Source organism: Montipora capricornis, chromosome 4 (genome assembly GCF_036669925.1).
Source record: "Montipora capricornis isolate CH-2021 chromosome 4, ASM3666992v2, whole genome shotgun sequence".
NCBI lineage: Eukaryota > Metazoa > Cnidaria > Anthozoa > Scleractinia > Acroporidae > Montipora > Montipora capricornis.
This window is the reverse complement of record NC_090886.1, coordinates 47,703,137-47,725,636: the sequence shown is the minus strand read 5'-3', so window position 1 is coordinate 47,725,636 and position 22,500 is coordinate 47,703,137. Positions and strand designations below refer to the sequence as shown.

At 38.3% G+C, this 22,500-nt stretch overlaps 1 protein-coding gene across 2 annotated transcripts in view; it reads right to left on the bottom strand.

The window, feature by feature from the left end:
• LOC138047195 (neurofibromin-like) overlaps positions 1-22,500 on the bottom strand; it is a 72,473-nt gene that overhangs the window by 29,400 nt on the left and 20,573 nt on the right. For both annotated transcript variants that reach the window (XM_068893937.1, XM_068893936.1), the window contains exons 15-36: positions 21,418-21,534; positions 20,648-20,727; positions 19,763-19,883; positions 19,601-19,660; positions 17,904-18,090; positions 16,876-16,949; positions 16,231-16,374; positions 15,215-15,297; positions 14,864-14,941; positions 14,696-14,753; positions 9,548-9,661; positions 9,335-9,373; positions 8,430-8,527; positions 8,238-8,310; positions 7,764-7,903; positions 7,411-7,524; positions 5,717-5,880; positions 4,845-4,915; positions 4,409-4,549; positions 3,255-3,338; positions 2,287-2,456; positions 181-273 (exon numbers count right to left, since the gene is read on the bottom strand). In XM_068893937.1, coding sequence (XP_068750038.1) covers positions 181-273; positions 2,287-2,456; positions 3,255-3,338; positions 4,409-4,549; positions 4,845-4,915; positions 5,717-5,880; positions 7,411-7,524; positions 7,764-7,903; positions 8,238-8,310; positions 8,430-8,527; positions 9,335-9,373; positions 9,548-9,661; positions 14,696-14,753; positions 14,864-14,941; positions 15,215-15,297; positions 16,231-16,374; positions 16,876-16,949; positions 17,904-18,090; positions 19,601-19,660; positions 19,763-19,883; positions 20,648-20,727; positions 21,418-21,534 — 2,303 coding nt within the window. The remainder of the gene's footprint in view (positions 1-180; positions 274-2,286; positions 2,457-3,254; positions 3,339-4,408; positions 4,550-4,844; positions 4,916-5,716; positions 5,881-7,410; positions 7,525-7,763; positions 7,904-8,237; positions 8,311-8,429; positions 8,528-9,334; positions 9,374-9,547; positions 9,662-14,695; positions 14,754-14,863; positions 14,942-15,214; positions 15,298-16,230; positions 16,375-16,875; positions 16,950-17,903; positions 18,091-19,600; positions 19,661-19,762; positions 19,884-20,647; positions 20,728-21,417; positions 21,535-22,500) is intronic.

Sequence of the window (22,500 nt, the reverse complement as noted above, 5' to 3'; positions counted from 1 at the left end):
AACTAGGGGTACATGTACTTGTACATGTAACGAGTTCGCTGATGGTCGTAGGCCTTTACAAACAGTAAGTAAAGCTGGGCGGACAAGTGTCTATCAGGTACATAGGACTTCTACAAACCACTTTCATACGAACAAATTAAGATGAAAGAAATTGCATGCAGAATGATACACAAAATTTACCTGTCGACTGATACTATAATCTCGTTGAAAAACGTCTGTGCTGCTTTAATCAGGTTGTTCCTGTTTTCTTCAACATTTTGTCCCTTTTCAAGCCTGTTTTGACAAAATTACCAGTAATGTTCTTCAGGGTTACAGCACAAACTACAAACTCAGATAATTTCCTTACCCAAAGAACAATCAGAGAAATAAAAATTATTCTTGCCCTTCTTTAAATAATATTAATGACATTTAAGTGGTGGATTAAGTTATACTCCTCATAATTGGCGGGATAGGGTGGTAGTTTCTGTCTCAAATAAAAGCTACTGTGTTTGCTTACAACCTGTCTTGGCAGTTAGGGTACTGCTCTAAATAATGTCTAATGATGATCTAAAGAAAACCATTCACCTATCAATGTTAAGCCCGAGGGAGGAAGGGGGGGGGGGGGGGGGGTCGGGAGTTTGATTGTGAGGTCTGTCCCCAGGGCAGGGATTTTAATCGTACGCGATGTCCTTAGGGTAGCAATTTTGATCACACAAAGGACATTTGACCACCTTCACTTGCTGCAGGGTGGGGATTTTGACCAATTGTTTTGTCCCAGGGGTGGGAAATTTGATTTTTTTTTAAATGAAAATGTCAAAATCCCATCCCATGCCCAAACCCTTAACATTGATAGGTGCATTAAGTGTTTTCCCCTATAGCCTCTAAAACCAACACCTCAAACACCTTAATTACCAGTAATAGAAAACGGTCCGCAGCGTTCTCCTTCTCAGGCGGTAACCGGTAAAATTTATATAATAATAATATATATAACAATATGTATAATATATATATATATATATAGAGAGAGAGAGAGAGAGAGAGAGAGAGAGAGAGAGAGAAAGTGTAGGAAAGAAACCCTGACAATGCACACCCCAAATAATCATATTTTTAACTGAATAAATGTTTTGAAAGAAAATTTGCCCTGAGCGGGATTTGAACCCACGTCCCCCCATTACTAGTCGGGTGTGATCACCACTACACCACCAGGACAACCATGCTGGCAACACAGCCATCGAAGAGGTGATTTACGTGGTTAAGGCGTGGGCCTCCCGGGAAATTTTCTTTCAAGGTGACAAGGTAGGGGAGCCTATAACTTCACTTGAAACCCAACTAAGGATCAAGTTAATGATGCACGACCGTAGTCAACTTAGCGGATGACAAGGAAGGATCCTAGACGGATACAGGCTAATTTTCACTACACCACTACACCACCAGGACAACCATGCTGGCAACATGGTGATGGTGATGGTGATCACACCCGATGGTGATCACACCCGATGGTGATCACACCCGACTAGTAATGGGGGGACGTGGGTTCAAATCCCGCTCAGGGCAAATTTTCTTTCAAAACATTTATTCAGTTAAAAATATGATTATTTGGGGTGTGCATTGTCAGGGTTTCTTTCCTACACTTTCTCTAAAATTAAAATTAGCCTGTATCCTTCTAGGATCCTTCCTTGTCATCCGCTAAGTTGACTACGGTCGTGCATCATTAACTTGATCCTTAGTTGGGTTTCAAGTGAAGTTATAGGCTCCCCTACCTTGTCACCTTGAAAGAAAATTTCCCGGGAGGCCCACGCCTTAACCACGTAAATCACCTCTTCGATGGCTGTGTTGCCAGCATGGTTGTCCTGGTGGTGTAGTGGTGATCACACCCGACTAGTAATGGGGGGACGTGGGTTCAAATCCCGCTCAGGGAAGTCGCTACCCTGTATATATATATAGTGCAAGTAGGGGGTTCCAGTTAGCTGCAGAGTGCTCGATACGTGAAGTAGAGCGAATATAACGTTTAGAAGAAAGACAACTTCACAGGGTAGCGACTTCAAGTTTCATGTTTGGACAATCATCAGGCTACATGATTGTCCAAACATGAAACTTGAAGTCGCTACGCTGTGAAGTTGTCTTTCTTCTAAACGTTATATATATATTTATATATATATTATTACCAGTTTGAAAAGGTCCCTTACCAGTTATGCTGAAAACTAGGGAGAACCGTGAAACCCCAAATTTTATTCCTTGGACACTTAACAAAATCCACCCAGCATTGTACAACATGGATTAAATAAAAACATGTTTTATAACACTGACCTTGCTGGATCGACTTCGAAGGATACCATTTCTTTATACATTGGTGATATTAGTGGTCCCAACAGAGTATGCAAGTAGTTGCCACCAAAGGCCTTGAAGGAGTAAGTCATAGTTTTACTTGCTAAGCTGTTTCCTCTGAATAACGTTTGCATTCCCTCAGCACTGTTTACCTAGAAAGGTTGCGGATTGAGATTGTTTATTTTCCTTTAGGTCATGTTCATAATTTATAAAAGCTTAATTTTACTTCCTCATGCACAATCTTAAGTTCCACCACGGGTGTTCTTCAACAAGTTTCTTTTTCGATTCGGTTCATTGCAATTTGAAACTTCATGCCTTACCACACAATTTAAGCACCTTATACGACACATTTAACATTATAATAAATTGTAAATGTAAATGCTTTTGTTTATAGTGGAAGTGCACTTGGCTATCAAGCTAGTTCACAGGCACCCCACTTTTAATAATCTGAAAGAAACAATGCAAACTTAACAGAGACATGATTAAGAACCCCATCTGGCAGGAGGCAATCAGTTGGCAATTTACAAAGCGAGGTGGAGTTGAATCCGGGACAACTGGAAACAAATCCATACCAGAGGTCAGATCGGGATTTGAAACCAGGGCAACCACATGCAAACCCAACACCCTAACCACTGGACTATGCTGCCTTCCTGTGTAATAGAAGGAAGCAAAGAGAGGTTTCACTTTTGGATATCACCAAAGAGCTTTTATTCAAAGTTATAGTGAGCAGCACAGCACCATAGTAACGAGAGTAGAAAGGCTTAAACAAACAAAAGGATGTTTTCTTAGACTGCCACTGTCAAAGAGGTCTTTCGACGATGATATTACTTTTCCTTTGATAACCCACACAGCTAAACTGGAGAACACAGTATCCAATTTTTCTCATCAATGTACTAACTTAGATTTTTGGAAGATATTACTTTATTTTAGAATGAAAGGACTCAACAAACCTCTGAAGTGAAAAGGTTGTCTAGGAGCTGGGGAAGAATGTGCCTGTCATCAAACAGAGTGACAAGAACGTGTGCTAAATCATCCTGAAAAAGAATAAAATTTAACGTGACTTTTCATGGCACACTACTGTTCATGTATATGAACAAACGCACATTTATCCATTGACTCCTGGCAGTGAGACTTAACAGATTTTACTCTGTCTAATGCTAGACTATTTTACTTGTCAACTGGGGCCTGCATCCTCGGATGCCTGAGGGGTCAATGGTTTAAAGGCTGGGACACACTAGGCGACAAGTCGCAGCGACATGTCTCTGCGACAAGTTGCTCCATGTGTACTACTTGCAAAACACGTCGCTGCCACAAGACGCCTGTTCGGAGCACACGCAGTGATCTCGTATGAGGGGGTATGTGAACTAGTTTTCTAATTCAATATGGCTGATCATATGACGCTCTCTCATTGGTTCATTTATATTTTGTCTCAGTGACTTGTTGCCAGAAGTGTACACATGATGCGACAACGCTGCTTTTGCTAATTTTGTCGCTGCGATAAGTCGCACGGATTCAAACTGGTTTGAATTCGTGCGACTGATTCCGGCAACAAAATTCTGCCGCAGCGACAATGATTTTCATGAAATTAACCGTGTCACAGAAGGCGAATTCTTGCGGCAACGTGTCGCAGCGACTTATCCCCTAGTGTGTCCCGGCCTTAATGGTTATCTGTAAAATGGCTAAAAACTACCCAATAGTTAATGGTTCAATGATACAGCTGCAGTAGTTTACAGCCTTCAAGCGGTTCAAGCATTTTATTATCACACGCTACCTTATCCATTGCCATCATTCATAGTATTATCCTAGCTCTGCTGTAGATTATGAATGATTGTTAAAGGATCCTAGTACTACTGTAACAGTAGAGTTCCCATGTGACCACAAAGAAAACGAATCAAATTCAAAACTAAAGAAATTACTTAGGCCATTTATTTTACAAAAAGATACAAGCAATGAAACAAACTAATCTTAATGCAGTGAAATAGATGACAGGAACACCTGACAGTAATGATCACAATAATTATTATTATTACGAAAAGATTGATTGGCTAAAAATAACATGAAGCCATACAAAACACAAATCTAAAGGGCTTTCATGTTTCCCTACCATTTGTTGAACAGGTGTTACACTGGCCAAGGCCAAAGCAATTGGCAGCTTGCCTCCTTCTCCTTTTAGAGTTAGTAAATCCACTAATCTGTCAAATCTGTCCATTAACACTGTATCTGCTAAATTGTCGAATTCTGTGCCCTTGGAAAAAATTAAAATAACCATAATTTTGCCTTGCGAGTTGGAAACAACAAGTCATGAACCCAAAATCAATATGGCGGAAACGTTTGTTGATGCTATTGTAAAATTAAGACAACACGTTTTTCTCTATGCTGTTAATATGCTCATTTTTTCAAATTAATGATTTAAAGTAAAAAATGGTTAAATTACATTGTTAATTTGGGTCGGCAGGACAACTCTAAACAGGTTGACCTAAGAGAGGCGAAAAATCGAAAAACCTACACATGCACATTCAAGTCTTTCCTTATTTTCACACCTGTTGCAGAATCTTGGTTAAGACTTCCATGAAAACAGCCCGAGTCTGTAGATCATCATGGTAACCAAGCCCTACGACATACAAAAATTTACATTTTTTCTTAGCACTATTGTCACATCATTGAAGGTCTCATCTGGTGTCCAAAACTGGAAGCTGAAACAACCTGCAACTGCTTTCACTACTGAATAAGCATAATATGATAGATCTAGACCTATTGTTACATGTACATATGTTTAACATATTACAAATGTTTACTGCTTAATAATATACATGAAAAAATGACTCAGTTCTAATTGGCTAAGAGCAGTGCAGTTCAGGTGTAACACCAGTGCAAAAAACACATCGAGATTCTGGGTTATGATTGGTTAATAAACAATAGGGTTTGGTCAGAACCAATCAAATCTTTTGTTTTCAAATCAAGCGCGCACCTGGATGGCGCAATTTATGGCACAATTTTTCCCTGATTGGGTGATATCTGCGTATCTTCGAATTTTTTCATGTGTGTTATTAATAAGTAATCACATGATTTTTCTCGTGCCATTTGGAATAAAGAAGCAATTGTAAAAAATTTTCGAAGTCTATAAATTGCACAAGCCCATAGTTTGGTCATCTTTGAAAAAATTTACCCCTGCTTATTTATTCCAAATTGCACTCAAAATCATGTGACTACCTATACTAACAAAAGAATACAAAATTAATGTCCACTTAAGTTTATATTGATATTATTATTTTTTAAATGTGTCTTTTGAGGTTCGTCCGTTCTCTTCCCTTGCAGTATTGTCTGTAAGTTGAATTACCGGGATCTCTGTCTGTTACTGTCACTATGTAACATCCCCAAATGATTTCTTGTCTTGGCCCAAATAGTTTCCTACCTATTGCATACATGAGTCCAGTATCAATGTTAGCATTCAGTAGATTTGACATGGCCAGGACTGTGTTTTGATGCAAGGTTTGTGATGCAATGTAACACACATCTCCCTGTGCCTGTGCGGTGCTTTTTCCATCATTCATCAAGTTCATGAACAGAGTAAAGTACCTATGGTAAATATGAAAGATCAATATTATTGCACCAAGACATAAAGTATGAAATGAAAAGAGGCTCAGTAAAGGAATTGCTAAGATCCCCGAGCTAAAGATCAGGCAACAGTTCCAATGGAATTGTTCACTGAATCTCTAAGAGTACAATTAACACAACCTCATTCCCAGGGTCTCTCAGCTCAGCCTCCTCTGTCCTGTTTGTTTGTTTGTTATTTCTTATTTTATTTGTTTGAGCAGGTTGCAGTTTTGACAGCTATTGGCCAAAATCCATACAGGCATCTCTAATTTTGATACAGCGTCCCCCAAAACCATAGAAACTCTTAAAATTTTTATGATTTCCATGATACTCTTTAAAATGGGCAAAAATAGTGATTTTCATCGCAGCTTCTTTCAAATTGTAGGTACATGACAGGATTTTACAGTTGTCACTCAACTGATAAAAAAAAATTAGAGTTTATATGGTTTTGGGGGAGGCTTTGTCAAAATTAGAGACATTTGTATGGATTTTGAACCATGTTTCAAGGTTCATAACTTGGTCTCTGTTCACCCTAAAAGCACCATACTTGGCCAAATGACCAATCTCAACATGATCTTTCATGTGGTAGTGTCAGTTTATCGATTAGTTAAAACTTGAAACTCGCCCCAGTTCCCTGCTGAATTTCGGAAAGGCCAATTCAGCTGATGTGGACCTGCTATACACACCAACCCATATACACACAGAGGACAGCCAAAACACTGGGAACTTCATCCCCTACTCTTCTCAAACAGTGTGTGGGTTCTTTTAACGTCCCACAGGGAACTAATGAACATGGAAGTTATTTGTGAGACGGGACCTCCTGCTTATCGTCCTTATCCGAGAAGACTTGAAAGTCTAACCATTTGTGGATGTAATTACAAAGGTAGCACTTACTCCTCAATTATTTAAAAACCCTGAGTGTTGGTCGGGCCGGAGTTGAACTCACAACCTCCCGCATGGCAGCCCGGTGCTCAACCAACTGAGCCACCGGTGCCAAACAAGGCAAAGAAGAGAGAATGAAGAGAATGAAGGGGTAGTTTTTAAAGAAACTGTGGTGTTGCATCGGTGGGGAAGTGGTATACAAAAATTTGGTTTTATCAACGGAGTTGATAATGTAAATTGGCCACCGTACAGAGATTCTAAAAGCTGACGTTTCGAGCGTTAGCCCTTCGTCAGAGTGATTCGCTCTGACGAAGGCCTAACGCTTGAAACGTCAAAGAAGAGAGACCCTGGGAATGAGATTTCAATTAACAGTTAAATGAGAATTTGATCATAATATCTGCAAATTAAAAAATTTACAAAGGATTTCTCATAGCATGCTTTCTCCAACAACATGATAGTGTGCTAATAGAAGAGTGCCCTTCTTTCTTTAATTGTACTTCCACCCCGTACATGCAAACAAAAAAAGTTAAGAGGGGACGAGGGATGAAACAAATGGACCAGTGTGGTAATACTTTGCCTTAAAGCCTCAGTTTATAAAGTTGTCAATTGAACTGATATTTTGCAACATACTTGAGAAAGAGTTGTGACTTGGCTTCCACAATGTCCGTCTCTGTACCTTCAGGCTGTAAAGGCAATCCTGACAGCAGTGATGCTATGGCACGCATTACAGTCGCATCAAGTTCTCTGAGGATTTAAAAAGCAATGCACTCATATTGTTGAAAAATATTTCTTCAAATAGACAAAAAGAGAGTACTTTCAAGAAAATTTGTCTGGGATGCACTTCCTTCAACATGCAAAAGTTCATGAGCTTGAATTCATGTTACCACATGGACATTAGCCTTCCAGACAAAAACATAATCATGTAGTTTTTATAAGACATTTCAGTATTCCCATGAATGCAGAGGGAGAATTCCATAACTTACTTTGACAAAACTGAGAGCTCAGCCGGGACACTCTGATGGTGTTCGGCAGATGGAAGAACCCAGTCTGTGAGATATTCAACAAGCTTGTTCCTTAGCTTTACCTCTTGATGAAGTAAAAGTTCATCCCTCTTTGCCATCACCTGAATAGCAACAAAGGGGTTACCTTTCTTTCAGTGTAAATGTGGTGTTTTGTTCTTGTATTTTGGTTATTCCCAGTTAAATTCATCAAAATATGACCATAAATATTATTTATTACACCTACAGTGCAGCTGTAAACCACCAATATGAACAACAACTGCATGTGTTTTTTTCTTACAGCTGTATATGTATCCTGACTGATAAAGGTCAATGCCACCTAGCCCTTATGGAATTTTTTTTTCAATTTGCAGAAGTTGATTACATGTACTATTACAAACCTTGTGACCTTTCAATTTAATTTTTTTAAGGGCAAGCAACTTTACTGCACATACTTACCACATCAATTAACTGACAGAGTTTACACTTGATCTGCAGAGTCTGTTGGCTGACTGGAAGGTTCCTTACATATCTTTCAAACAAAACAAAACGCATTTAACACCCTTAGCCCGATAATGGTGGAATCATGGTTCTGTACTTTTCTGTAACAATAAAATTATTTTTAGACCTTACATATAGATTACTGCTGACCTTACAAACGATAAGATCATGGCATCAATTCCACTCAGTTGCGGAGAATTCTTGTGTTCAAGTTTATTTTCCAATATATGTTTGATGATGACAGTGATCTGTGTTTGGAAGTAAGCAACCAATGTGGAGTTACCATGGTGATAATGACTTCATTTACTGCCCCTTGTCTACCAATAACAACGCATGGTACACACGCATTGCCTTTGTCTCCTAGCTTTTGACAAATTTTAGTCTGTCTCTGAAATTCAGATACTAACACTATCACCAATAACAGAAAAAGAGGAAAACATAAGCCATATAAGCACCTACATGTATAAAACAGGAGGTAAGCTACTTACATTTTTCAGCATAAATGAAATCAGTGAAACTAGATTAAATCATAGCACCTAATTATAGCTATACCGTAAATGGTACAGTAACAGTAGTTCATAGATATGTAGGTTTGTGGAGATGGACTACTTCAAACACATTTATTTGCTACTCCCAAATTTTCATGCTTCTTGCAAAGCAAATAAAAGTGTTTGAACTAGTCCATCTCCACAAATCTACTTATCTATTTGACTCTGGTTCATCCAATGAGCGCTTAAAAGCAGATGAGGATTTCAACACATTACTTATTACTTTAAAACGGTAACAACAACATTATACAAAATCTTTCATTTTATAAGTTTTTTTATGTTTGTTGTCAAGTGCTTGATGAACAACATGATAAACACTTACTGACCTGAACAAGTTACAAAGTTCAGGATGAAGAGTTTTTAGGGAACATGGGCTTTCGATTCCATCACAGAAATCTTTTATGCAATGGAACAATAATTTCATATCCCTTAAAAAAACACCTGATCCTGTTCATCGTAATTTGTTTGTCTAAATTTCTTAATATGACATGATCTAGCAAATTCTACCTGCTCTGTAAAAAGAGTGCTTCTTTCTTGAACAACCACCTTTCAAAGAGGCAAACGAGATATTAATATTCTATTAACTATCCAGTGAACCTGATGTGAAACATAAAATTTTGTGTGAAATGACATAATGAAAAGTTGGAAACAAACGTTCATAATCCTGAATAGAATAATTATTATTACCGACTGTCTAAGAAAAATCTTAAAAGAACCAACCTGCCCTGATGGTGCAAAGAAGCTGCTGACAACTATCATAATCTGCGTCAGAAGAATTGGGTAGAGTTTCTGACTCAGTTCACCTCCAACCATCTCATTAACAGTGCTTCGTATCTAACGAAATAACGAAAAGTGTATCCAAACAAAAGGACAAGTTATTATGATTATCATCATCATCAGGCCCCAGTTGTTCAAATGATGCAAAGCGCTATCTGCTGGATAAATCACTATCCAGTGGGTAAGTCATAGCAAAACCAATTATTGCGCTATCCAGGCCTTCTGATAGGGTGTGATTAAAAAATGCAAATTATGCTATTTTTTCAGGGCAGATTGTGTGATTAGAAAGGCCAATTATGCGATAAATAATGTAAATTATGCGATTTTTTTCTCAGCAATTTTAACCCATTGACATCCAAACCGGCCGTAACCGGCCGCGCGCAATGACCCCTGAAATACCCAAACCGGCCGTAACCGGCCGTACAAAATGGCGTCTTGACCACAGGTGATCTTAGGCCTCTACCCAGTCTCCCTTAGTAAATCTAAATTTTTTGTTGTTATGGAGATTTAGTAGGATAATTGACCAATCATTTGTCGTCTAGTGAGCATATTTTGACAGCTGATAAGAGACCCCACAAGGGCTGGCTTTTTACTGGGTTGCCTTATAAGGCAAACCCAGTCGAGGTCTTCGTTTAGTTTGTTTGTTTTCTTTTTTTTCTTTTTTTTAGTTTTTTTTTTTTCCGTGTCGGTAAAAGTCTTGCCTGTCACTCCCCTGGTAAGTGGTGTCTTTGTGTATAGAGCCTTCTGGGCGTATTTTCTTAGGATCGAGAGGGTAGTGGAACTGCGTAGATTTCTCTGGTGGACACAGTAGAATCATTAACTTAGCCTGCAATGGCGTCGAAAGTCATGCAACGCGAATGGCGTTTTAGTGGATCCTTAAACAAAATATACCCTTATGGAGCTCAATAATGGAAAGTCAGTTGGATAAACTAGGCATGAATCTCAAAAGCGACGAGTACTGGACCTCGACAACAATCTATCGCCCGTCGAGACGAAATCAAAGTGAGCAGTATTTACCTGAAGTACATGGTAATTTGACACAATTGAGTTTCTTGTCTTCACGCACGCAATGAAATAGGAAGAGGTTTTCGCCTCTAAGAGCAAATATGTTGTTTGTTTCAATAAAATTTTCGCTGGAAAAGGATTCTGTGGTATTTTCTGCCTTTGTGAATTATAATATCATGTTGTGTATTGAATTTTCGAGCTTAAGGTTGAAATGTGATATGGGAGAAGTTTTTTAGTATTGCTCTGTAAGCAGGAAGGGTTCACAGGCCTGTTGGAAGCGTGCTTGAGTTTCAACAAAATGAGCCCCAAAATCAGTGAAAACTTGTGACGCAGATGAATAATAAAGTAGCTGCTATTTCCAAAATGATGGAATTACCTGGTGATAAATAACGTCGTACGTGTCTTGGAGAGTAAATTTTGACTTTGCATAAATAAGAGTTGGGCGATTGTGATCTTTGTTTTGACTTCGCTCATTTCATTGTCAAACTTTATAACACTTGACAGAAAAAGAAACTTACAAAAACCCGGTATCTTGCCATCATTTGACACAGATGCTTCACTGTTTGGCGAGTAAACATACAGCGATAACTTAATCACGGCGCCCGCTGAATTCCGGCCAAGTCACTTTCGATTTTGCAATTTACTTGAACGTAGCAAAAATCTCCCAAAATGTTTGTCGCTGATCGTAACTTTTTATATTCTATATTCACGGTTCAAAATTAATGTTGTTTTGATGTCGTAAATATTTTATTCTCGATAGACCGTCCGGTTTCTGAAAACTGTGTATCGATAGTTATTTGCTTTTTCATCAATATTTGTTTTGCATAAAGCAAGCTAAAAAGATCTGTACCTTGCTGAGTTCGCATTTGTTAGAGTTAATAGTATTTTCGGTCCGATGCTTCTTTTTTAGGAGGGGTACGTTATTTTGGTCTCCCATCCAAACACTAACCCCGCCCGGCAGGGCTTAACTTCAGTGAACTTTAGTATTAGAAAGCATTCAGATGCTTAGAGGGCACACTTGTGGTAAAAAGAAGTTGTGAGGGAACTTGAAAATTATCAACATGTCAGCCCAGAAGCCAATGTTTCTCGCTTCTCTTTTATTTGTTATTCTTCAGAGACTGGAATGCTGTATTTCAATACCACACAATTCAGTGCCTTCTGATTTTCTGTAGCACGTACCACAGGCAACCCAGTGTATGCTTCACAGAAGCATCTCGTTGCCCTTTCGATCGCGCGATCAAATTACGCGAAAACAACAGCCGATGCGCCAGATAACGCACCTAACGATGGGGATGTTCATGCTTTTTTTTTCGGATTCGGAGGATCCAGGGATCTAAGGGATCTTTTATGGTTTTCCTGTAAGAGGAGGGGATACTAGAGATAAAAATTTTGATTTAGTTGGCTTTAAAAGTGACGAAGAAGACGGTGAAAACCAAGCGACCGATGATAAACATGAAGCTCGCTGGAATGATCAGGTCGATAATATTCAAATTCCAGATTTCGTGGCAGCTACTGCTCTTTATTTCGTTTTAGATAATCGTAATGAATTAAATATTTTTCTTAGTTTTCATAGGAGATGATCTATGGGAATTAATGGTAAACGAAACGAGTAGGTATGCCTGTCAAAAACTCTTAAAATCCCCGAGCGCACTGCCTTTTTTCATGCAGTAAGCCGCGCAGAATTAAAGGCCTTCGTAGCAATTAACGTCATAATGGACATTGATTAGCTCCCGACTTTAGCTTTATATCGATCAACCGATGGACTTTTTGCAAATAACAAGTTTTTTTTCCTAAAATAAATTGGTAATCGAAGGAATTTTCGCCTTCGGCATACCTCGGAAGATCGGTATTTTCAACAAATAAATCAATCCGACCGTGCGTTTATATTCCGCAAATGCGAGAAAACCTCCAGTGATTTTCTCTGTTGTTTTTCTTGTGTTGTGTAAGTTATCTTTCAGTGAAAGTTTTCGAAAGAGCACTTTTGTACACAATTTGACCTTGTTTGTTCTGTCATGAAACATGATAGTGATCAATTAACTAATTTTGTTCACGTGTATTTCGACAAGCAGAAACGCTCCTCGTGAAAGTTTGTTTCGGCAGCGGCGTTTGGGCATAATTTTTGCACTTATACCTGCAAGAAAACAAAGCGATTGGGATAAATTTCAAGCAATTTTTATCCATTGAGTGGTTAGACTTAACTGTAAATTGCACAAGGCATATTTTGAGTTATAATATATATTTTTCAAGCGCTTTGTTTAGTTAGCGATCAAAAACGTTCTTGATTGCTTAACGCACGCTGCTTCGAAAATTCTACCTTTACATTTTCAGTTGAGCCTTAGCACGTGTTTTGAATCACTTTTTAGCAATATTTTTACATCATCTGGAAGTTCACTGTTTCTTCTTCCGTTGAACTTAATTCTAAAACTCAATCTCTTGTGTACATTTACTGCGCATATGGTTTATTTTTAGCGCTCATCTATCACCGTAATTAACATGCGTCACGCCGGATAATCAATTGACTGTCACACGCGGCAACCTGGATGACAATGGGTTAAGCTTGTTTTAAAAGGTTTCAGGTTAAGACAAACACTTTTTTGCTACCCTAAAGACATTTTGAACACAAAGGAACAGTAATTATGTATCTCGATCGACATTAGTTAGGATAAATAAAAAAAATGAGGTCTTCTGCAAGTTGAAAGGACACAGCTAACATGCCAAATGAATGATCAAGGTGCTTGTCAACCACGAACTTCCAAAGATGGTCAATCACAATAGGGCCATACCCCCATTTATACGAGAGAAAATAAGCGGCGGCTTACATAAGACTCGAATGTTCACCCCGTATAAATGGTACAAAATCTATGTTCACGTCTTTTTCAAGCCGCGGCTTATATTGACCTGGGAATATATATTCGTATAAATAGTTCCTTTTGCGTATTTTGTACACCATGGCCAGAGTAAGGCGCGGTTTATTTTCTCTCGTATAAACGGCCCTAATATTGCACGACAAGAAAAACATCAGTCCATCGTCCACGTGGACCGTACCTGTGAGGTACTTTATTGCTCGACCGTGAGCTGTCAAATTGGGCGGAAGGTGGGAACTTCCTTCTTCGTCGAAGAAAAAGCGGGCATTTTCTCAACAAACTTATCCATGAGTAAGTTTTTATCAGTTTTCAACGAAAGAAACTACATTTTGCCGAAAAACTTACAACTTCGCTTATTTTTCACAAATCTCTTCTCCAAGAGAAGGCAACTGTGTCATTTCAGTGGTGTGTATATAAGTGCGTGTTTGTGTTGCAGGAGACTCGTACCAAGTCCCCGACATGCAAAATAAAGCCTTGAACTTCGAATGTTTACGAAATCGAAGGTGGCAAAGGATTTTTAGCCTTTTTCCAAGATAAATCATCTTAAAAATGGCGTATTCATGCAGGAATTTCTAAGAAACGTGTTGATTTATGTTTCATTTTATGAATTTTGTGCGTCCTTTTGTGAATTATGCGATTTTTCGTGAATTGTGCGATCGGATGCGATTTGAGGTCGATCGTGCGAAATCGCACCATCGCTTAATATCAGAAGGCCTGGCTATCCAATGGATAGTGATTTATCCAGATAGCACTATCCACCTTTCGAACAACTGGGGACTTGTAAGAGTTTAATTTAACTACTGCACCTTGCTTTCATTTTTTTCCATGGCTCCCTACAATACTTGTGACATTAATAAGTATACAAAATTGTACGAATGCGAGTGCACTTGTTTCATGATTTATGTACATGAGTGATGTCTTGAAAGTTCTCAAAATTGCACAAGCTGTAAGCAAGTATAATTTGAGAACGTTCAAAACAACATGACCAACCATTAATCACAAAATGCATTAGCAAGTTCATAAATTTTTATTTATTGTTTACTTAACAGCATTTCTCCATAATTGTGTTTCCATCGCAACTTCAATATTGAATTCTAAAACCTATTAATTTTATGCATCAGTCATTGACCAATCAAAAACCCAGCAAAAGGGTTAAATGCTGCTGTTAAACTTCATTTAATGCTGCAGATGAATGCGACTTCATTGAGTTACCAACACCAACCTGTAACCCAGTCCTTTCATTACTGCAAACCAAAAGACTCAGTAAGTCCTGCATAAACCTACAAATCATTATAGAAAAGGAATTATAATAAATTAATATTAAGTTAAAAGCTCTGACTTTTTGACAGTAAAACAACCTTGATGTAAAGGTAAAGAGGTTGTTACTTACTTTGTTATTGTCACATTTTCGGTTTTCTGGGGTTGAGTGACAGAGTGAACAGACGATGGGAGACTTCTGCTGTATCTTCTACAACAATGTGAAACAAGAAAAAATTGAACTACACACAATAATGAAACGATAGATCAAAGAGGAAAGCAGAGCAAAGAAGCAAGGAGAAGAGGGGAGCATAAAAGCAAGTATTAGAACGGGATAAGATATGACAAAGGAGAAGGGAAAGGAACCAAAAGGAAAGGAAAACGATTGAAGCAAAGAAAGGGAGGACATGACAAAGGACTATAGAAAGGAACTGCAACATGTCATGACGGGAATTGAGAAGACTACTGTAATTGATAAAAATACCTGATTGACTGCATGGAGGTCAAACACACTCCTCCCAAGGAACAAAGGAACCCGGTCATGTATGTCCACTCATTTAAACACCCCTACGTACCATGAAAAAAGACAAGACGGTCAATAAACTCAGTTCTCTAGAAACAGAAAAACAGATTCATGTGCTCTTTTGGGAGACACTTTACCAGCACAATAGTGCTTGCTACATGACTTGACGAGAGAGAAAATTAATGAGGATAAAGGGGAATCTCTCATTATATACATGTAGCACAAGGCTATCGTTTTCTTATCAGTCAGTCTAGAATAAAGTACTGAGTATTAAAAGTGTATTGCTTAATGAGCTATCTCTGAAAACGTGAACTTGATAACCACATAATCTATGAGCAATTCTAAATTTTACTATTAAAGAAATGTACGGGATGTGATTAGCACCTTTGCCACCCAAGAATTTATCACTTTTTGATGGCTAATAACTTCCTTATCATCAAAGCCAAAGCTGTTAGCGTGCTTGACTTCAGAGCGAATGGTGCAGGATCGGGACCTGGCCGGGGACATTGTGTTGTGTTCTTGGGCAAGACACTTTACTCCCTCGGTGCCTCTCTCCACCCAGGTGTATAAATGGGTACCAGCAAAATGCTGGGGGTAGCCCTGTGATGGACTAGCATCCCATCCAGGGGGGAGTAGAAATACTCCTTGTCGCTTCATGCTACAGAAACCGAGGATAAGTTCCGGCCTAATGGGCCACTAGGCCTGTAAGCTGACTTTACCATCAAAGCCAAAAGGCTTGAAACTGGATATTTACATCTAGATAAGTTTAACTAAGATGCCTTCTATGATCAACCGTGTATGTTATTGAAACAAAACAGAAACAATGACACCAGAAAAAAATTCACTTATAGGCATATGGCTCAACTGAGGCTGCCCTAGTAAAATGCTTTGTGCAGGTTTTCTCCTTGACCAAGTGAGATTTATTCTCTCCTTACAAAGCTTCCCCTCCATTCCCAAAAAATATGATTACGTTTCACCTGCAAATTGTCCATATTAACTTTAGATCCTGTTTTTCGTCGCAGATATTTTTGAACGTCCATTGCTGATGATGGTTCCTCTTTAGCGAAATTTGCTAGGTCATATGTCAACCTCTGCCACTTTGAGTAGGTACCTTCCCAGGCCTATAAGAGATAAGAAGGACAAACTTGATCATTGGAGTAATAAACTACGCTTTACATTTTGGTAAAGCAAAATACTGAAAAGTAAAGTACTGTGCTGAAACGATGTCTAATAAAAACTTTTTCTAGAAATGATAATCATCACAATAGTTTCATTTTCAGGCACAATAGTTACTGACATACAGTGTGTAAGCCCTGATAGAGGAAAGGAATTAATTCCTTGAGGAAGACTTCAATTTTTAATACATGAACATGTCCTTCATTTGATAAAGGAAGCTGGTGAGGAAGGATTCCATTTCCTCGAATGGCTTCCACAATAAAAATCTGGTTTTCTGGACAAGATTTTAGCAGTATAAGGAAGACAACATACCCTGGTTGTCACTGAGGTAAACATTTTAAAATGTGTTTTGATGGCTCTTATTTCCTTGAAAAATTAATTATCTTACAATCTCTGTTCCACATTGCATGATCAAATAAAATGTGCTCAAAATACAAGGACATTACCTGCACATTCCCTGCAGTTTGCCTGTCAAGCTGTCTCAACAAAGCCATGATGCGCTTTTGTAATGCAGCTCTTCCTGGGGATGAAAAGATTATCAGAAGGAAAATTGAACAAATGACTGCATAAGCTGAAACATGTCAATGACTTTGTCTTTCCATTGAATCTGAGTTTCAGTCTTTACAAAATTAATCATGACATTTACACTTGTAATTAGCGTGAGAGGTGTAACCTCACAGCAGCCCTTGAATTTTGTAGACCAGGGGCCCATTTCCAGAAAGTGCTGACAAACTTTACGGGCCATTTTGGGTGTCACAATTCCTTCTGTATCTCAAGAACGGAGAGGATTTAAGTCGTTATACTTTACTACCACTTTGCTTTCTGTTACCTTGAAACTATTTAAAAGATCAGCTTTCCTAAACAAGCAGGCTCCAGTTGTTCAAAGGCTGGAAAACTTTAACTGGTGGACAAGTCAATATCTGACAGTTTCAATTTCTGCAAAGATTTCAGTATTAATTTCACCCTCATAACTGTGAATTTGCACACTCTAAGCACATCTATTTAGAAGGTGTGCTAGACAATCTAGTACTCTAGATAGTGACTTATCCACTGGTGTGAACAACTGGGACCAGGTCACAAACTTGCAGAAGGCCCAGTCTACAAGGCTGTATCTTAAGGGACCACCACAATTCATAAAAACAACAATGGGCCTTATCTACGCGGCAACCATATTGGCCATAGACAATCGATTTCGTACCCCAAGCCTCCAGTTGAAATGTTTGGGAACAAGTTTTGGTGTGCAAAAACAAAAGTTTTCAATCTCTGGGGACTCAACATGGTCGCCTGAGGTGCTCGAGCACTAGAAGACTAGACAGTTGCATAAAGTTCCTTACCTTACCTTACCTTACCTTACCATACATATAAATAATAATTTAATTATTAAAACACACCTCAAGACATAGTGTTGCAAGCATCCTGCCCTCTACCTACCACCCCCTCCCCCTCCCAAAAAAACGAAACCTACTAAACTCACCAGCTCTAAATTTAGTAGCTTCATCAGACAGATCACGGTAAACATGCATATTCTGAGATGTTGGAAGCTCATTGAGAGACTCTGAGCTCTGTACAATGTCCACTTCATTGCACATATGGCCAAAACAGGAAAGTGAAATAAGCACAGTTTCAATATCTGGACTGCATAGGGAAGTTAAGAAAACTTCCTGTTGAGAGAAAACAAGGTGATCAACTTAAAAGTAATTTTGATCATCATGACTAACAGGCAGGTCACAATTATTGATTGACCATTACCAAGAAAAGTCTTTCCCTTTACTGAAAAAAATCCTTCAACTAGCAAGATATGCCTAGACTTAAAGGGAACAAGAATAAATTCAAAACAAATTTGTTCAAAATTAGTTTTAAAAAAATTGTTTATAAGATGATGATTTAGGATTTTATACCACACATATCATAAAGTCTCATGGAGGTCTACAATTATTCTTTCTCTAGGGTGAGATCAGATATCAGCTTATATCAAGAAAACTGATTCTTAAATTAGCTTATGTTCACAGTCACTACTTTCTCATAATACACCTTGTTTACCCCAGAAAATTCTGCACAGGTATTGTTTTCGATTCCCTCCCCAGGACAAATTTCAAACTGATTATGCAAAATTTTGGGGGTAAACAAGATGTATTATGGGATTTGAGAAAACTGGGGGTGCGTTCGATTGACCCTATTCTGGAATAAGAATAAGTGGAGTGATGATTTAAAACGGTATGTCTGGTGCTTTTGAAGCAACAAGGATAATAAAGATATGTTTAAAATAGCATTTTAGCAAGTGTTTGATAATTTTAATGTGAATCTCCGTAAAAACGAAGGATTTCTAACTTCTATTCCGTGTATTCCTATTCCGGAATACGGTCAATCGAACGCGCCCTGGGGAATTCAAATTTTGTAGGCACCACCTTATTGAGTAGTTGTGCTGTGTTACGGTTTCCCTATTGCTCTAACACAATAGAGCAATCGTGACACGTCACAATCATTCAAGATGGCGGTGCCTGCGAAATTTGAAAACAAAAATAGGCGATTCTAAACCTTATTTTATTTTTGGACGCAAACACTTTCTTAGAAAAAAATTAAGACTGATCTGACTGTAAATGTTACTTTCTGTGATTTTAAGTTATTTGTGGAGGCAGTGTGGCCCTGTGGTTAGGGCGCTTGCCTTGAGTTCCAGGGATCCCAGGTTCAAGACATGTTCTGGCCACTCATTGAATTCGTTCCTGGTAGTCCCTGGTTCAATTTCTCGACTGCACTTGTAAATAGCCAACTAGTCTGCCTCCAGTCAGTTGGCATTCAAGAGTTGTTGTTGAATGTTCTGTTCTGTTGTGATTGTGTTTCATTGGCCCTGAAATGCTCCCCATGGGGAGTGGTCAATTATGTATGTTTTTTTTTTCGTTGAAGTGGAGGTTCCCTTTTAGAACAACTTTAGTTACTGTTTAGTAGTGTTTCTGACACCTGTCAACCAGGGATTCCTCCCACTCATTTGGAATTCAAGACGAGTAAAACGTTTGAGTGCCTCTATAGTTTTGCAAACACCACAGTTACAGGGTAGAGTTATTTCAGTTTTGGTAAGACAATGACTTGCGACCCACATTTTGTACCTTCACGTCTAGCACCAACAGATCACCAGAACGATTTATTGACTTTCAGATCTATTAATTAACTCATTACCTCAAGCTTAGTTTGAGAGACAGAACAGATTGGTAAATGACAGCCTATGGAAGCTTGCTCCTGGAAAAAAGAAAAATCGTATAAATACCGGTAGTCAGGTTGACTTCAAAACAACACAAACCAGTTTGCAATGGATGCCTACAAAGAGTTATCTAAACTGACCTTGTGTTTTCTTAGAAATTCATTCTTGCAAAGTGCCAGTTCCCTCAAATAATGCAGCAGAACAGTTCCATGGCTTGCGTGGCCAATCAAAAACTCAGCAATGGAAACCATGACATGAGAACTTAAAAAGAACAAGACTTACTATTTTAGCTTTGCTTTGCAACATTTTTTTAAAAGGACCACTCCCCTTTTCAGGGAGAATGGTTGTGATTGTTTCTAAAGATATTTTTATTCAGAAGTCATGGCCATCATGCAAAACTACATCCTGTTTGTGACGCTTTCACTTAGCCTAGTTAACCCATTGACTCCTGGGAGTGAGACTCAACAGATTTTGCTCTGTCTAACGCCAGATGATTTTACTCGTCAATGGGGACAGGTTAGTAGTCGATGGGTGAACAATCTCTACATCCACTCAACCCATATTGACTCCTGGGACTAAATAACAATTATTCCATGAGCCCGAGTTGGATATGAAGTGATAAAATAACCAATGAGCACGTAGCGCGAGCTGGTTATAATCACTTCATATCCAACAAGGGCGAATGGAATAATTGTTTTAGTAAATTTTCAAACCGGGTTTTGCCGCCGATTTTTATTTCCACAATTTTACAAAGCGTCCGGAAAGAGCATCTTGGCGCACTATTTTCCATATGACATAAAACTTCGACTATTGGCTCATAGTCGGAGTTTTTTAGCCAATCAAAAAGCTAGAAATGCAATAGTCGGAGTTGAAAATTTACTAAGACTTGATAGATATTATTTTGTCTAATTCCAGATACTAAGTTAAAGCTTCCATAAACTTAGATATGTAACTCCAAGAGTTAGGGCTCCATACAGGCATCTCCCAAGGATCCAATCATCATTCATGTTTGTTTATGCACTGACCTGATTTCCCAGAAGGAAGCAATAGGTGCCACGGGATTCCACATATCAATGAAATCAGATTGGAAGAAGCACATTAGAGTCTACATTTAAAGCAAAGAACGCAATGTTAACATTTACTGTACTGTACCTCTCACTGATATAAAACTACAATGGACCAGCATCGAGGGGTCATGGGTTCAAATCCTGTTGTCAAAAAGACGTCGATCTCTACAAGAGACAATTGCTTAGAATTTGTCCTGAGAAGTGTGAAGACCACCATCTTTCCACATTTTTCTGCTTCAAATAATTATTATAATCCAAGTGCAATGCACGAGGGGTAGAAAAAACAGTTATTAATGAAATGAAACAAAGTGCATAAGCCCACATACAACAAACCATACTGAGAAAAATATGACTAATAAACTTTCATTATTTCTCATGTTCAATGAATCCAACGAGAAAGCAAAACATGAAGTCCCCTTTCTCCAATGGAAAAGAAGCTATGCAAAATATAAAAATAAATACATACTCAAACATTGGTCAAGATTTTAACATGTGTCCTTTAATAACAACTGCTTAGAGTGTGCATATTTATGGTTCCATGTGCAAATACTGATCTATGCACTGACTCAAACTATTGCACAGCCACTGATCCATAGGATAGAAGTTACAAGCATCAGTGTTTTCGAATAAATGAGGCCAGATAAATTGACTGCACAAAGTATCCATAGTAATGCAGCAGGGATAATAAGATTTCACACTAAAAACCAAAAAAACACACGTAAACTGACCTGGGCAGCCTCATGTCTGATATCTGATGGCAGTGTCGGGGTTAAAACGAGGTTTACCACACCCATTATCACTTGAGATGAATTCTTTTGAATCTCCCACCCATGGAGGTCAGGATTCTGTGGGTGAAGCAAAATTAATGGAATGGTTACAGGCAAAAAAATTCCTTCTGAAAGTTACTGGTAATTTTTCATGTTCTTTCTTTTTTTGTCCTTTTCCAAATCATGGCCAATTTCAAGTAATACAAGTGCATTCACATTTAGTTAATGTTTGGGAAATTACTTCATTAATATACTTTTCAAAATTTTTTTTACTACAAGTTCAAATAATTTTAGGGAGCTTAAGATCTACAACGGTGACGTTGACGAAAACGTCACCTCAAAATAAAACTTTGCTCTAGTAAAAGTCTTTCACGATTATTCCATCTCGTTCACTTCTTCCAATTTGGGCGAAGTATCCTAAAAATAAATTGGTACGAGCGGTTTCAGACCACGTGATGCTCCCAAGCGAATTTTCCTTTTGTTTTTTCATAAGTTATGCATACATATGTTTGAAAAAAACTGTTGCCTAGAGTAACATCACATGGTCTGAAATGGGAAAACAAAACATACATGTACAAGCTAAGGAGGTCCATTGGGGTTCACCTTAGGCGTGAATGGATTAACAGGTAGGAGTTTTGTTTTCAAAAGGTTTTTGATATTGAACTGGCCTTTAGAGGACTACAGTAGCACGATGTATTGTACAAATTTCAAATTGTATGATGAAGACTGCGATTGAAATATACCATAAATGGCGACCACTTTTACATTCTTTTGTCTTTTTGTCAATTAGACCTACATGTACTGCCCTCATTTTGAAACAAAAATTCTTTTGAAATTTGCTCGTCGTAGCAACGCTAGTAAGGCTTATTAGCATTAACAAAAAAGAATGTTTTATTTGGCCACCATTACAAAAGAGGTCTATGAATAATTGAGATGGGAATTGTCAACCCCTGTCGAATGAAATGAAGACATGATATTTTTCAATCGTGACCGGGGTGATATGCAGAAAAAACCTGAGTGCTCCTTTGTAGGACTTGAACCTAC